This window comes from Trachypithecus francoisi, unplaced genomic scaffold (assembly GCF_009764315.1).
Source record: "Trachypithecus francoisi isolate TF-2019V2 unplaced genomic scaffold, Tfra_2.0 Lachesis_group5, whole genome shotgun sequence".
Taxonomy (NCBI): domain Eukaryota; kingdom Metazoa; phylum Chordata; class Mammalia; order Primates; family Cercopithecidae; genus Trachypithecus; species Trachypithecus francoisi.
Window position 1 is genome coordinate 13,329,993 of NW_022681470.1, and position 17,752 is coordinate 13,347,744.

At 36.4% G+C, this 17,752-nt stretch overlaps 1 protein-coding gene across 5 annotated transcripts in view; it reads left to right on the forward strand.

Annotated features, from left to right (window-relative positions):
- ARID4B (AT-rich interaction domain 4B) overlaps window positions 1-17,752 on the forward strand; it is a 163,739-nt gene that overhangs the window by 108,243 nt on the left and 37,744 nt on the right. For 3 of the 5 annotated variants that reach the window (XR_004434429.1, XM_033200311.1, XM_033200312.1), the window contains 3 exons: window positions 35-278; window positions 620-795; window positions 6,495-6,752. Coding sequence is in view for 4 of the 5 variants with exons in the window: in XM_033200311.1 (XP_033056202.1) it covers window positions 35-278; window positions 620-795; window positions 6,495-6,752 (678 nt within the window). In the remaining variant the exon portion in view is untranslated. The remainder of the gene's footprint in view (window positions 1-34; window positions 279-619; window positions 796-6,494; window positions 6,753-17,752) is intronic. The other 2 variants (XM_033200313.1, XM_033200314.1) reach the window with 2 other exon arrangements.

The following is a 17,752-nucleotide window of genomic DNA, read 5'->3' on the forward strand; positions in this document are numbered from 1 at the left end:
TTTCACCAAATGTAATTTCTGTTCATGTTTCCAGATACTTATATGGTTTTGAGGAGTACTGTAGATCAGCCAACATTGAATTTCAGATGGCATTGCCAGAGAAAGTTGTTAACAAGCAATGTAAGGAGTGTGAAAATGTAAAAGAAGTAAAAGTTAAGGAGGAAAATGAAACGGAGATCAAAGAAATAAAGATGGAGGAGGAGAGGAATATAATACCAAAAGAAGAAAAGCCTATTGAGGATGAAATTGAAAGAAAAGAAAATATTAAGCCCTCTCTGGTAAATCAGATATTGTTAATTGTCCTTTGCTTTCTTTGGTATATTTTCCATATCCTCTGTAAAGTTCCAAAATCAATATATTATATAATATTACTCTTTATTATTTATTTTCTTCATTAAGTGCTACTTTTGTATAATTTTTATCATAATAACTTCAAAATAGCTGTTAGCTATTTTTGTCTAGTGCTTTAAAATAGCAGGAATTTCTTAAAAGTAATTTATAACTTTTAATATTAAAATTGGTTGATACCTCCTGTTGCTAAGAGATAAACCATGGATGCAGGTTGAAAATTTTTACTTTTTTTACTTTTGTTGGTTTCTTTCCTCTGATCTTTTTCTAGGGAAGTAAAAAGAATTTATTAGAACCTATACCTACACATTCTGATCAGGAAAAAGAAGTTAACATTAAAAAACCAGAAGAAAATGAAAATCTGGACGACAAAGATGATGACACAACTAGGGTAGATGAATCCCTCAACATAAAGGTAGAAGCTGAGGAAGAAAAAGCTAAATCTGGGTAAGAAAATTGTTTTTGGTTACAATGCATTTCAGCTTGATGGATTCGTATCATTTTCTGTTTGTATGTGTATATGTATGAATCTAAATTAATTGACAAAATATTAAATAATAGAGTGATTGGCATTTATTAATTAAATAGCATTCACTTCTTTCAGAGATCCTACCGATAGAAATTTGTAGAGAAAGATCATACTTTTGATCCATTCTTCTTGCTCTCATCATGGAAATTCATAAAATTTTTAGCTAGAGCAAAGTACTTTTTAGGTCTGCTGAATTACTTGATAATATAAACTTCGGGCTATGTCCGTGTTTTATAGATTGTATGTTGGCTGTAGGTTCTGAGAGTTGTATTTATTTCTTAAGCAAAAGCAAGAGTGGAAAAGGCCAAAAATTGTATGTTCTATCTTATGTGATAGTAGCATTTGTTTGTTTTAGTCACTTTGGAATGATGAATTATTTGACAATGTAATTTATGCACTACTAGTGGACCCCTGGATTTTATAGATAATCTTTGGCATTGAATCTTTTTTCTGAGGCTTAAAAAACATAAACATCTCTGTTAGTGTCTCATTTAAATAAGTACAATGAATTTTTTTAAAAAAAATCATTTAGCAGGCCAGCTGCGGTGATTCGTGCCTGTAATCCCAGCACATTGGGAGGCCAAGGCGGGCAGATCACTTGATGTCAGGATTTCAAGAGCAGCCTGGCCAACATGGTGAAACCCTGTCTCTTCTAAAAATACTAAAAAGTCAGGAGTGGTGGCATGTGCCCATAATCCCAGCTACTCGGGAGGGTGAGGCAGGAGAATCTCTTGAACCCAGAAGGCAGAGGTTGCAGTGAGCTGAGATCGTACCACTGCACTCTAGCCTGGGGGACGGAGCGAGACTCTTTCTCAAAAAAACAAAAACAAAAACAAAAAAAACCCATTTAGCGTACTGACATTTGGCCACAGTATGCAGACGAATAGGGAAGGGGAAAATGAAAAATGGGGCTTATATGAATATAGTAAAAAGTGTTTATTATACTTTGTTGTATTTTTGTGTATAAAAATATATATTTGAAGTATGCCTTACTGCTGTTGGAGACTATTTCAGGTATTAAGAAATTTGGTACAGATTTCAGCTTTTTGCCTAAAATCTTTTGATTGATCAGAGTTCTGAAATTTCGGTGGCACCATACAGACAAACATGGAAGAAAAAAATCCTAAATGTTTGTTGATTATACTTTGTTATATTTCTGTGTGTAGAAGTGTATGTTTAAAGGAGATCATTTTGATAAGAATCTTAATAAAGATTCAGCTTTTTACCAAAAAATCGGATTTTTAAATCTACAGATGTTTCTGGAACATCTGCTGTTTGCAAGACACTATGATAAATCTGTATTTTTTCTTTGTTAATTTTTTAAGTTGGTGCTTCTGCTTATTTTATAGAATAAACTGTATTTTGTAGGTTTTTAGTAACCCCTTTAACTCTATAATTATATGGATTTTTATATACTATAGATATTTATTAGTATATGCGTACCTCAAACTAAAAATTTCCTGATGTGACTGCCCAAGTTTGGTAGATATTTTTTAGAAGCATTGCAGTTGGGACTGTTTATACAGTACTCCCTGCTTTTCCACAGTTTCAGTTACCTGTGGTCAACTGTGGTCTGAAAACAGGTGAGTACAGTGCAATAAAGTATTTTGAGAGAGTGAGACAAGACCATATTCACATAACTGTTATTATAACATATTATAATTGCTTTATGTTATTAGTCATTGCTTATCTCATGCTGTGCCTAATTAATAAATTAAACTTTATCAGAGGTATGTATGTATAGGAAAAAACATAGTATATATAAGGTTTGGTACTATCCACGGTTTCAGGCATCCACTGGGGATCTTGGAATGTATCCCCTGCAGATAAGAGGGGCTTACTATAATTGATTTTTGAGTTTTATTAGATAGTTGCAGGGGAAAATTTTACAGTGATAATTAATATATAGGTATTTTTCTGGCATATAAACTTTCTCTAAGTAATAGGCTATTACCAAGAATGTTCAGTGTCCTTCTTCCATTGTCCAGATGTGGGAGATTGAAGAAGTTGATATATGTAAAATGTCTAGTTCAGTGCCTTGACCATAGCAGTTACTTAATACACTATCTTTTTTAAAAATTTTGTTTCATTGTAAGAGTGTAACATCAAGTTGGGAAGATTTGATGTTTCTTTTTGAATTCAGATGAAAATCCTTACTGATACATTTCGTTTCCCAAGATATTCTTCTCTAAAATATGACTAGCTTAAATGCGTGTGTGTGTGTGTGTGTGTGTGTGTGTGTGTGTGCATGTATGTAATGTATGCATCAACTTAATTTTTTGAACCTGTATGCTGGTTGCATTTTATACTTTCAGAGGCTCTCTTTCTTGGCATTCTGTGTTCCATCTGGTTTAGCACATTAGTCTTGAATTTGCCACTGAAGTCTTAGAGAGGAGAATAGTTTTCTTTGGTTGATTGCCAGTAATTATGTTGTTTTTTTCTTTATACTTCAGTGTATTATTAAAGTGAATTTCATTTGGTTTGTGTCTGAGGGTGATATTAAATGTATATTTTTAATTTTTGATTGTTTGATTTCATTAATACAAGAGTGTTGGGTTTCTGTTTTAGATTGAATGAAAATTTGCCTGGGCTACCACTTAAAGTATGACTGTGCTTGCTGTTGGCATTTAGAATTGTTTGTACTCATCAACTCGGTGTATTCTATGATGTAACATACAGCTTAGAGTTTGTCGTCATTTCAAAAAATTTAGAATTTTGATTCTATATCTCATTTTTATATGATGATTCTGAGGTGCATGATAAATCTGTTTTATTGTGGCCACAATAAAATATGCTTCTTTTCCCCAGTATGCAAAAATAGAGTCTTATGACTTAGGCAAGTATTCTTTCAAAAAAAAGATTTAGTTTGCTATAAAAGTAAAATTCCTCATAATGATTTATCATTGATAATGCCATTTCTGTTAATTTTTTAGATATTTTAGCCTTAATAAAATTACTTTTTCATAATAGAAATATTAAGGTATTTTCAATAGCATTGTTAACATTTTAATCTCAGTCTGGGTGCGGTGGCTCATGCCTGTAATCCCAGCACTTTGGGAGGCCCAGGCAGGCGTATCACCTGAGGTCAGGAGTTCGAGACCAGCCTGGCCAACACGACGAAACCCCATCACTACTAAAAATACAAAAAATCAGCTGAACTTAGTGGCATGTAGTCCCAGCTACTTGGAAAGCTGAAGCAGGAGAATTGGTTGAACCTGGGAGGCGGAGGTTGCAGTGAGCTGAGATCATGCCACTGTTCTCTAGCCTGGGCAACAGAGCGAGAGACTGTCTCCAAAAATATATATATATACATATATATATGTGGGTGTGTGTATATATGTATATATGTACATATATATGTATAGTATATATGTATATCTCAGATTATAGCTGGTTTCATGAAGGTTTTAGTTTTTTAAATACGTATTTGACTGTAACTGAGTCTTTAAAATAGGAATAAATCTTGAGAATTTTTGAGGAATTTGTGTCATGGTTCAGACAGAATTGATACATTTGATACTTTTGTGAACTTGGACTTACTTCCACAGGTCTATTAAACATCCCCCCAATACTCCTGTCCCACTATACAAAAGGAAAAGGAGAATAAAAAAGCATTATAGTACTGCTTATATCACTATATATTATTTTTGTTGCCTATGTAATTACATAATTAGGAATGATAAAGTATATTATCCCTAAAAAGGTTGCATATAGGAATATAAAACTGAAATTTTCAGTGGAGGAAGTTTTTTTAAAATATAAATATTATATTCATCAGGCAGGCACAGTGGCTCACACCTATAATCCCAGCACTTTGGAAGGCCGAGGTGTGAAGATTGCTTGAGCCCAGGAGTTCAAGACCAGCCTAAACGACATAGTGACACCCCTGTCTCTACAAAAATAAAAAATTATCTGGGTGTGGTGGTATGTGCCTATAGTCCAAGCTACTTGGGATGCTGAGGTGGGAGGATCATTTGAGCACAGGAAGTCAAGACCACAGTGAGCTGTGATCAGGCCAACCTGGGTGACACAGTGAGACCGTGTCTCCAAGGGGGAAAAATATATATATATGTGTGTGTATATATATGTATAGAAAAAATATGTGTGTGTGTGTGGTGTAATATATGTATATATATAATCATTAGTCTTAATATATAATATAGCATTTATTTTAATATATCTATGTATTTTACATATTATCATTAATTTTTAAAGCTTAAATACTAAACTATTGGTTGTTCTGCCTTACGATGTTTAGTCATTTGTCAACCCTAAAGTGATGGAGTCTTTAAGTACAGACATACAGGACAGCAAATAAAACCAGACTAAATGTAGCCTTGGATTTCATATTGAAATTTAAAAAAAAATAAATCTAGTGTTTGGAAAGATTTATAATTGAAGATTTTCTCCACCTTATTGAATACAGATTGGTGGTCAGTACAGAAAGGATATGAATGCTCAGTTTTAGAAAGTACATGGTACTAAGAAGATAAAAATGGATGTAAGGCCAGGTGTGGTGGCTCACGGCTATAATCCCAGCACTTTGGGAGGCCGAGGTGGGCGGGTCACCTGAGGTCAGGAGTTTGAGACCAGCCTGACCAACATGGTGAAACCCTGTCTCTACTAAATATACAAAAAAATTAGCTGGGTGTGGTAATGGGTGCCTGTAATCCCAGCTACTTGGGAGGCTGAGGCAGGAGAATCGCTTGAACCTGGGAGGCGGAGATTGCAGTGAGCTAAGATCGCGCCATTGCACTCTAGCCTGGGCGACAGGAGTGAGACTCCATAAAAAAAAAAAAAAGAATGTTGTAATACTCTTTCTAGAATAATTTGACTTTTAGTTTCATGTACTTGTAATTGGCCTCTCATCTGTCTATTTCTTTGGAACATCAAAGTTGAGAAGATTTGTAGATGATGTTAATAAATCTGTGGTAATGAGAGTAGAAGTTGTGTTGAAGTTTAAAGGAAAGAACAAACCTGATAAGATATTGTTAGTACATTTTTAGAATATTTCTGTTTAAATTAAAATAGTATTTTAGTTATTATAACATTTGAAAATTCGGTTGGAGAGTGTTTTAAAGTTATTAAGACTGCCATCTGCTAGTGAAAATTATTGTTTCAAACATCCTGAGACCTCCAGCTTGGGTGACAGAGCAACACTCTGTCTCTAAAAAAATGAACATCTTGAGGCTGGAAATATTTGAATGAAAAATAACTTTTAGTTGTAAAATGGCAATGAAGTATAATGGTTTTTTTTTTTTTTTTGTCAATTGAGATGTAAAACACTTTTATTAATAAAACATGAAAACATTGTTAGAGTTGACCATACTTGCTTCTTGCTGTTCGGCACAAATTCTGTTCTTCTGACTTTTGGAAATTTTCTTTTACTGCATTTATTTTTGAATCTTCATTTTCTCTAAATGTGTCTTTCTGTAACCTTGGTTGTCTTACAGTTTTAGTTTTTAATAGTAAAGTGAAACTCTGAGAATTTCATACACGTGGAACCTGCTTTTCCTGGAACAATCACAGCCACAACTTTTATCAATATATGTGGTTTGGAACTGAAAAACTTATGAAGTGTCTTTTATTAACTCTGCAATTTTTTAAACCTTTCAAGAGATGAAACGAATAAAGAAGAAGAAGAAGATGATGAAGAAGCAGAAGAGGAGGAGGAGGAGGAAGAAGAAGAAGAGGATGAAGAAGATGATGACAACAATGAGGAAGAGGAGTTTGAATGCTATCCACCAGGCATGAAAGTCCAAGTGCGGTATGGACGAGGGAAAAATCAAAAAATGTATGAAGCTAGTATTAAAGATTCTGATGTCGAAGGTGGAGAGGTCCTTTACTTGGTGCATTACTGCGGATGGAATGTGAGGTAACTTGAGTTTTAGCTAGTGATTATTACCTAAAAACAATTATAAAATACTTTTGTATTTAAAAACTTAAGTGACGGATTACAGATTTATTAGTATTCTAATTGAGGTCATAGTACCTTATAAAAAATACATAAGTTTTTAGCATGTAAATACCTCACTTAGTGACTTACAATTAATGTTTTCAGTACTTGGAAGATATCCCTAGTGTCTAGAAAACTGAGGTCTACACACTTGATTTTTATGTACTACGTGTAGATTAGTAGACAAAACATTGATGAAATGATCAGAACTTCTGGACATCTGCAAACCAATTATCAGGCTGCTTGCTGTCTTGCATTTTAAACTACATTGCCACAGTAACCTCTTTTTTGTATTCTTAAGTCATTTCTTTCCTTCTGTAGTCAGGGATTTAAAATCCTAGGAAACATTAGCTATTTAAAGAAAGCCTTATCTCCTTATTAACAGCTATTGCATTACAACCTTATTCAGAAGTCTCTGAAATTTATTAGTATCTTTGAAAAAATATGGTTGAACATGTAAGCAGGCCTGCTTCACTAAAATAGAATGCACTTTTTGACTGCTGCTACCCTAGGGAACTGGTAGGCAAGACTGAAATTTGGTTTTAAGTCGTGTCCAATGACTTAAGCATTTTTCTTAGATAAATTTTCTTTGACTTTCCAAAGAAATTTTGTATTTTTATTTTATCCAAAATTGGCAAGCCAGTTTTGGGATCTGTTCGTTCAGTTTTCTTTTAAGAATAATTTGGCCGGGTGCGGTGGCTCAAGCCTGTAATCCCAGCACTTTGGGAGGCCGAGACGGGCGGATCACGAGGTCAGGAGATCGAGACCATCCTGGCTAACATGGTGAAACCCCGTCTCTACTAAAAATACAAAAAACTAGCCGGGCGAGGTGGCGGGCGCCTGTAGTCCCAGCTACTTGGGAGGCTGAGGCAGGAGAATGGCGTGAACCCGGGAGGCGGAGCTTGCAGTGAGCCGAGATTGCACCACTGCACTCCAGCCTGGGCGACAGAGCGAGACTCCGCCTCAAAAAAAAAAAAAAAAAAAAGAATAATTTAATTTATTTTAGAATAGCTGATACTATATTTGAAATGTAGCCTGTAAGACAGTTAAACACCTGGAAAGATTAACCATAGAAGTTTTAAGTTGTGGTTTCGTGGTGTACCTAGTGTCTTCAAGGAGGAATACAGTTCTCATGCTTTATACTTAAATTATATTCTGTAGTTTGGGAAGTTATTAGGAAGGCATCATCTCAAATTCTGTGTTTGAGTGTTGCAAATTAAATTTTGATTCTCTTTAATCACTTCCCACAATGCCTTTTCCCTAAAGAAAATCACTTCTGAGAGTTTTGAGGCTGTCCTTACTAACTTTTCATTCTACTTTCACATACATATAAATGTACTCATAGAAAATATATAGTATTCTTACATGCATGTGTTTTTAATAAATTATACTATACAAAATTCTGTTTCTTAAATTTTTTGTTGTCCTGTTGTATAAGAGGAAGCTCATGGTCTAATCTGATTACCTTTCTTATTTTGAGAAAAGTACCAGTCTGATCCATTCTAATGCTTGGAAGAAAATAGCAAATAGCAACTTAAGTCATGAGGAAATGTTCAGAAGTTTTGTTTTGGAATCATTCTTTATTATTTCTAATCAGGATACAGTTTTAGATTTTAAGAATATGTGTTGTCAGAGCTTAGATGTGATAGTTATCCAGAAACATAAGTTTTTCCAGATACCACTTTTAACACACTGCACAATTTATCCTTTCACCTGTTGGTCCTTTTTTTGTGTGTTTTGTTTTTGTTTTTGGTTTTTGAGTCTAGCTCTGTTGCGCAGGCTGGAGTGTAGTGGCATGATCTCTGCTCACTGCAACTTCTACCTGCTGGGCTCAAGCGATTGTTGTACTGCAGCCTCCTGAGTAGCTAGGACTGTAGGTGCCTGCCATTGTGCCTGGCTAATTTTTGTATTTTTAGTAGAGACAGGATTTTGCCATGTTGTCCAGGCTTTTCTTGAACTCCTGACCTCAGGTGATCCATCTCGGCCTCCCAAAGTGCTGGGATTATAGGTGTCAGCTGTTGGTTCTTATGCTACCTTTCTGGTACATGTTTTTCCTCACCTGAAGGCCTGGCTATTAATATATTCCAAAGAAGGTACTTGAGATCTCAGATATAGCTACCAAAAGAATATTTTGCCCAATTTTTGACTTCAAGTCATTTTGATCTTACCAATCTTACTGAATATAAATGTAGAGGGAGTTCTACTTCTGCCTAGGATATAAATGTAAATGTAGAATATGTTAGTTTAAAATTAGGAAGAAAAAAGCTGGGTGTGGTGTTGCATGCCTGTAGTCCCAGCTACTGAGGTGGGAGGATCGCTTGAACCCAGGAATTCGAGGCTGCAGTGAACTATGATCATGCCACTGTACTCCAGCCTGAGTGCCAGAATGAGACCCCATCTCTTAAGAAAAAATTTAGAAAGAAATACTTAGATTAGCAAAAACGAATAATTACAACGTAATGCCCACGAGATAGAGTCACAACACCATTTACTACCTCTCTTTTTAGTTTTTCTAATTATTTTGCTAGTTCACATGTGGAGGCAGTTTTTCCTCATGGCCTTTATGAAGTATTTGAAATTCTGTGAGAAATGGATAGAATTTAGGTGTTCTCCAACTTTCACTATATATAATCAAGGCTTCCTTCCCTCCCTCCCTCCCTCCCTTCCTTCCTCCCTCCCTCCCTCCCTCCCTCCCTGCCTCCCTCCCTCCCTCCTCCCTCCCTCCTTCCTTCCTTCCTCCTTCCTTCCTTCCTCCCTCCCTCCCTCCCTCCCTCCCTCCCTCCCTCCTTCCTCCCTCCCTCCCTCCCTCCCTCCCTCCCTCCCTCCCTTCCTTCCTTGTTTCCTTGTTTCCTCCTCCCTCCCTCCTCCTCCCTCCCTCCCTTCCTCCTTCCTTCCTTGTTTCCTTGTTCCCTCCCTCCCTCCCTCCCTTCCTCCTTCCTTCCTTGTTTCCTTGTTTCCTTGTTTCCTCCCTCCTCCCTCCCTCCCTCCCTCCCTGCCTTCCTTCCTTCCTTCCTTCCACTGAGTTTCACTCTCAATGCCCAGGCTGGAGTGCAATGGCTGGATCTTGGCTCACTGCAGCCTCTGCCTCCTGGGTTCAAGCGATTCTCCTGACTCAGCCTCCTGAGTAGCTGAGATTACAGGCATGCGCCACCATGCGCAGCTAATTTTTGTACTTTTAGTAGAGATGGAGTTTCTCCATGTTGGTCAAGCTGGTCTCAAACTCCTGACCTCAGGTGATCCGCCTGCCTCGGCCTCCCAAAGTGCTGCCACTACAGGCCTGAGCCAGCATGCCCAGCCAAGGCTTATTTTCTATTAATTGGCTCATTAAACAAAAAAGGCTTAGTAGATAGAAGAATTGAGTCATTCATGAAACTGTTTTACAATTAAGATACAACTTTGTTTTGTTAAGAAAAGATAGACTAAAAGAGAGAATTCCAGAAGTATTTTGATTTTAGAAGGTAGAAAGAATCTCTAGTAATTTAGTTTTTAAATAGATAGCGGGAAGGGAAAGTAAGGAAATAATTTAAATTGAGGCATTCAAGTTTTTAATAATAGAGCAAGGAAAATGGGACCTAGTTCAACAAGACATGCTTGTGTTACTGTGAAGGTTGCCATCTATTTCTGACAACTCAAGTGCTTGTATGCTATGAACTTTCAAAAGAAGAAAACTTAACATCTTGATGAAGACCTGTAGGATGGATCACTATACACTCCAACATCATGGAGAAAGCAAATGTACTTCAGTAGATTAAGCAGTTAATCTTCTTAGAGTTAACGTAACAGTATTTTACTTCTCTCAGCAATAATCAGTCTGTCTCATTGATAAATACGCAATAATTTTTATTTTTGCTGCTCCTCCAGTTCTGAGGCTAATGTAATAAGGACTACAACAAATCCTCATCAGCTCTATGACAATTTTTCTTTTATTTTTAGGGTCTTCAGCTTGATCTCTAAATGTATACTTAACAGATGTGAAATTAGAAATGAAGATTTATGCATGGAGGTTCATGAAAATAGTTTTATCTTCGGTGGCAGTCATTCATGACAAGCAATTTGGGAGATTTGTGTGGACCTATTTCCATGATGTTTTTAATCTGAAACATGTATTTCAGATTAAAAAAAAAAGAGAGAGATAGGACCTCGTTCTGTCACCTAGGCTGGAGTGCAGTGGTGCGACCATGGCTCTCCAGCCTCGACTTCTTGGGCTCAAGTGATCCTCCCACCTCAGGCTCTGGAATAGTTGGGACTATAGGTGTGCATCACCACACCTGGCTAATTTTTTATCTTTTGTAGAGATGGAGCTCACTGTGTTGCCCAAGCTGGTTTCAAACTCCTGGGCTCAAGCAGTCCTCCTGCCTTGGCCTCCAGGAGTGCTGGGATTATAGACATGAACCAATGCTCCTGGCCATGAACCATGTTTTTCCAGCAAAGAGATTTTCTCAAATAATGTAAGAGTATCTGTCTCTTTGTTTAAAAATATTGTTTTTAGGCCAGGCGCAGTGGCTCACACCTGTAATCCCAGCAGTTTGCGAGGCCAAGGTGGGCAGCTGAGGTCAGGAGTTTGAAACCAGCCTGGCCAACATGGCAAAACCTCATCTCTACTAAAAATACAAAAATTAGCTGGACTTGGTGGCAGGTGTCTGTGATCCCATCTACTTGGGAGACTGAGGCGTGAGACTCACTTGAACCAGGGACACAGAGATTGCAGTGAGCCGAAATCATGCCATTGCACTCCAGCCTGGGTGACAGAGCAAGACTCCGTCTCAAAAAAAAAAAAAATCATTTTTCTTGTTAATTTTTACATTTTTCTTTGTTTTCTAAAATGCTGTTTGTTGTTGTTGTTGTTTTGAGATGGAGTTTTGCTCTTATTGTCCAGGCTGGAGTGCAGCAGTGTGATCTCATCTCATTGCCACCTCCGTGTCCCAGGTTCAAGAGATTGCCGTGTCTCAGCCTCTCAAGTAGCTGGGATTATAGGCACATGGCACCATGCCCAGCAAATTTTTGTAGTTTTAGTAGAGATGGGGTTTCACCATGTTGACCAGACTGGTCTCGAACTCCTGATCTCAGGTGATTCACCAACCTCTGCCTCCCTAAGTGGTGGGATTATAGGCGTGAGCCACTGCGCCCGACCTGTATAAACCTTTAATATAATTTTCATGTATGTCCCTATTTCACAGCTGAAATGTTGATTTTTGTTATACAAAGGTTAACATTTGGGCAAGTTTGTTTTCTACTATTGTGATGAAAAAAAGTCATATTTTAACATGTTCACACCACATTGACTGGAAAGGACTTGAACTCTTTAACCACAAATAGTATAATACTTTTACAGAATTTTTCTGATGCAGTGATAGTATCTAAAATTATTGTTTAGCACTATATTACTTACTATGTCACCAAGCACTAGGAATGTTTGGAGTAGGCTCATAAATTATTTTTTTAAACTCTTCTAAAAATAACAATTTAGAAAAATGAGAAAAATACTTAAAGGTAGAAAGATAAAATTATTGCTGGCTGGGCGTGGTGGCTCCCACCTGTAATCCCAGCGCTTTGGGAAGCCGAGGTGGGCGGATCACCTGAGATCGGGAGTTCGAGACCAGCCTGACCAACATGGAGAAACCCCGTCTCTGCTAAAAAAAAAATACAAAATTAGCCAGGCATGGAGGCACATGCCTATAATCCCAGCTACTCGGGAGTCTGAGGCAGGAGAATCGCTTGAACCTGGGAGGCAGAGGTTGCGGAGCCGAGATTGTGCCTTTGCACTCCAGCCTGGGCACCAAGAACGAAACTCCATCTCAAAAACAAAAAAAAAGAAAAGAAAAAAGAAAGATAAAATCATTAATATTATAGTATGTTCTCTTTTAGTCTTTTAAAAATGTCTCCATACATTTAAAAAAATTTTAGTCCTGCTTAAGTAGTTTTTAATAGTAGGTTCTCTGTTACGTTTAACTTTTCTTAGTGATGTTAATATTTTATAGAGAATCTTAAAGTAATTATCTGATTGATCCTTTTCACTCTCAAGTTTCTAAGTCATGTCATAAATATGGGATTGATTTTTTGAAAGTAAGGATACACATTGAAATTAACATGCCGTAAACTGGTTGAGTGTGTTGGATTTCCTTGTTTAGTAACAAACAACTGAGTGAAACTATCTAGACTAATTGGTGTGGAATTTAAAATACATGAATATTTTGTAATAGTATATCAATGTTGATTGAATTTTCTCTGCTCATTTCCAACTTGGCTTTCTGTAATCAAAGAGTTGCACATTTAGTTAGAGAATAATTTTTTCTGTATTGCGGATCACCAGCGGCGTTAATGGGAACACAAAAGTAAAAGAGACGCTGTAAAACTTCAGTTGTAAAACTCTTAAATAAGCCACAATGGTTCTAGTTCGTGTTAACAGTTATAGAGAACTGAAAATAAACTAAATTATGCTAAATATATTATTTGAAATAAAAAATGTGTTACATTTTAAAAATATTTTCTCTGAACAAATTAAATCCTCCTTAGGAGGGAATGAGTTAGGGGTTGAAAAAACCTGGTAAAAGGCTTTCACAAATAAATAGGTTCAATCCTACTTTTTGCCATCGTTCAGTTGCTTTTTTCACACTTTATTCCTTTATTTTCCAAACATAAGTTGAATATCCACTATGTGCCAAATACTGTGCTTGTCACCAAAGATACTAAGTGGTCCTTATTAGAGAATTCATAGTCCCAGGCATGACAGTTAACCCCGGCAAGATTGACAGTCTGTTGATCCTACCACCCTTTACGTCTCCACCCCACTTAATGCACTCAGTCTTCTCTTAATATTGCTTACATTTGCTGGCATTTATTATTATAATCACTTCTTTTGACTCCAGGTCTTATTTTTCTCTCCTTTTGCTTTATAGTACTCATCTGACAAAACCACAAGAACCTTGATTAAATCTAACCCTCCTGCTCCTTGCCTGCACCTGTGCAGCTGATCCTGGTTGGAGTAAAGCAAGCAACCACAATGACTGTTCTTATTTTAAATTCGTAACTCTGAACCTCAAGTGGGTCCTTAATTCTTTATGTCCTTCTTCCATTCACTCTCCTAGTTTCTTAGAAGACTATTTCATACTGCTGCTTATGTCTTTCACATCCCCAACATCTCTTCTCTAGCCTCATTTTCAGCTGGTGACCTTGCTTTGTACCTGCTGAGAGATAGAAACAAGAAAAACATTTCTACACACTTCATTAGATCTGCCTATCTAACTGCATTTGCTGCCACATTATCTGTGTTTTCATCTTTCGCTATAGATACACAATCATGCTACTGTCTGAAGCCAATCTTCATAACCATCCCTTCTTGCCTGATCGAAGACATGGCCCATTTTCTTGTTCGGTTCTAAGTCATTCCCACTACTTAACAGATTTGTGGTTATTTGTCCTATCTCAAGGAAAATCTTTTCTGGAGCCTGACTTCTACTGTGACATTTCTTCGCTCTGTTTTCATTCAGCAGAACTGTTTGAAAGTTACCTACACTTGTTATTCAGTTTCTCTCCTTTTTCTTTGTAAACCCACTCTCATCAACCTTTTGTTCATTGTGTCTCCACAACTGTTCTTACCAGGAACACTAGTGACCCTTTGTTGATAAATTCCTCCTGCTTTTCTTGCCCTCTTACGTGCCTTATCAGTGGCATAACAGTCAGTTGATCACTCCTTCCATGATATGCTTTGCTTGGGCTCCACCTGCTCCAGCTACAACCGTTTTTCTTGTTTATTTTCCTTTTCTTTCTTTCTTTCTCAAAATTGAGAAACCACTCCTCAATTATCTTTTGTCTCTTCCTCATCTTTGTGTGTTTTCTTCCTTCTAATTGTTCCCGTTTCTTTCTGATACCCATTTAAAATTTTTTTTCTTTTTGTTCCTATTTTTCCAATCCTAACTTGAGTCACAATTCTGATACTGAATTTTTCTGAATTATTTTTCTGAGCCAGAGGAATTTGATCTCCTGGAATATAACTTTCACCTAGGACTCTGGGTAAATTCTTTCCCTTCAACTCTCCTCCACCTCTTTTTCTTTTTTTCTTCATCATCCAAGCTTTCTACATCAGGACTACATTATGTATTATTACAAAACTGAACCTAATTTTAAAATACGAAAAAAATTTCTGTTTCATGTCTATTCTCCTATTATCACTTACCACATCTAGAAAAGTATTCATTTGGCATATGGTAAGTACTAAATGAATGTTGATCTAAATTGGACCTCCCGACAACAAGATGGAAGTAGAGCAGAAGTTAAAATTCAAATAAAAGCCACTGGGTCACTGGTTTTTTAAAGCGATACCTATAGTAGGGGATTGGGATAGATACAGCTTGACCCTCTCACTGGAGCTGCTTCTCACCTCATTTATATATAACTCTGTGTTCCACTTCCTAAGGAACTGTCAGACTTTTCCACAGAGACGACACCGTTTTACATTCTCACCAGCAATGTGTTAGGGTTCCAGTTTCTCTGCAGCCTTGCCAACACTTGTTATTCTCTGTTTAAAAAAATTTGGAGGTTATAGCCATTCTAGAGAGTGTGAAGTAGTATCTCACTGTGCTTTGATTTGCGTTTGCCTAATGACTAGAGTTGAACATTTTTCTTGTACTTATTAGCCATTTGTATATCTTCTTTAGAGGAACGTCCCTTCAAGTTTTTGCCATTTTTGAATTGGTCAGTTGTTTTGTTGTCATTGAATTGTAATTCTTCATATATTCTAGATGTTATTCCCTTGCCAGATACGTGATTTGCAAATGTTTCTTTTGTTGCCTCTGTTTTTGATGTTATTTCCAAAGAAACATTGCCAAATCCAGTGTTCTGAAGATCTTCCTGTATGTTTTCTTCTAAGAACTTCATAGTTTTAGCTGTAAGGTTTACATCTTTGATCTAATTTGAGTTCATATTTATATATAATATATGTGACCTCTTTGGGTTGCATAAAGAGCCTATCTCTTAGCAAACAAAATGGAGTCAAGACTGAGAGACTGGAATGAATTTGATTGGAAATAATAATTTTCTGTGACTTTTTAGCTATTCTTAGTCTCCTTTTGTCCTTAAAAAATTTTTAATGTCACTTTTCAACTTAATTGCTTTGTTCTTTCCTGCTCTAAAATGTTTTGTGTCCTTCATTTTTTTTCTTTTTTCTTTTACTTCCATGTAATCTGATGCCTGCTGTACTTCAGTTGTGTATGCCATTGGATTTGGGAATATTGAAATAGAGTACAGAGTTGTTCTACTCATCTTCTTTGAAACAATTGTCCTGGTAATGTTAGAAAGCAAGGTACCCTAGGAAATTGTCTGCCTTGTTTCTATAGTACAGAAGTCAGAGGCCTATAAAATGACCATTTGACAGTGGTTTCCATTGTCTGTAAATTTGTATTAAAAGAGAGTGACTTTTGAAAGTTAACCATAGTTTTTGAGTACAAGTGAACATAAACATTTCCTTCATGAAAAAAAGATGATAATTCAGTTATGTGTTGTACTCAAATGGGCTTTAATTTTTCTTTGTGTATTCATCTTAAAGTGTTTACTAAACTTGGACCTGTTTCATTGAGTAGTTTTGTAGATTGGCAGGTACATTGGTATTTTCGTCTAAGTATGCACAAATAACTAATTCCATACATTTATCAAATATTAACAGAATATACTTTTGGGGAATTTTTAAAAACTTAGCATCTGCATTATAATATGCAATTAATGCCACAGTTAACTATTGCAGTTGTCTTTGTAAGCTTTGGTAAAATGCTGTATTCATGTTCTTATTATTACATATTACTCTGCCTAAAGACCTATACTTCAGTTTCATTTTATAGAGTTATATTGCTTGGGAAAACCTATTGATATAATTACTATACCATTCCGTTGAGCTGTTTATGTCAACTCTTAAATATGACTATGCTATAATTTTAATTCATGGTTCTATCATTCTGCTGTTATATTCTTAAGTATGAGGAATACCATTCCTGTCTCTCTGATGTAGATTTAAGTGTTATATGAAGTAGAAATATGAAATGTTTATATCATACTTAGGAATTTTATTTTGTTTTTATTTTATTTTATTATTTTATTTTATTTTATTTTATTTTATTTTGAGGCAGAGTCTCGTTCTGTTGCTCAGGCTAGAGTGCAGTGGCACGATCTTGGTCCACTGCAACCTCCGCCTTCTGGATTCAAGCAATTCTCCTGCCTCAGCCTCCCGAGTAGCTGGGACTACAGGGGTGTGCCACCATGCCCGGCTAATTTTTGTATTTTTAGGAGAGATGAGGTTTCACCATGCTGGTCAGGCTGGTCTTGAAATCCTGACCTCATAATCTGCCTGCCTCGGCCTCCCAAAATGTTAGGATTACAGGTGTGAGCCACTGCACCTGGCAGGAATTTTATTTTTGAATAATATACCACTTTTTTGTTTCATTTTATTATAGATACATTATTAAAAGTATTAATTGTGATCAGTTGTTATTTTCATAAGTCTTGTTTTAGATATTCAGATTAAAATACATATAAATTGAGATTATATAAAATTCATACAGTAGGTAAATATTGATAAAATTGCTTATGAAATTTATAATTAATAACGATTAACACTGCTTTTTATCTTGACTTGGTGTTTTTTTCTATTATTTTGTCATACTTTTATTTAATTCGGGAGGGGAAATCCCTTTCCTTACTAAAACAGCACAAATTTCCACTTTAGATGTGAGGTTCTTAAAAACTAAATAAGTTGGCCGGGCGTGGTGGCTTATGCCTGTAATCCCAGCAGTTTGGGAGGCCAAGGCTGGTGGATCATGAAGTTGGGAGATCGAGACCATCCTGGCTAACACGATGAAACCCCGTCTCTACTAAAAGTACAAAAAATTAGGTGGGCATGGTGGCAGTTGCCTGTAGTCCCAACTACTTGGGAG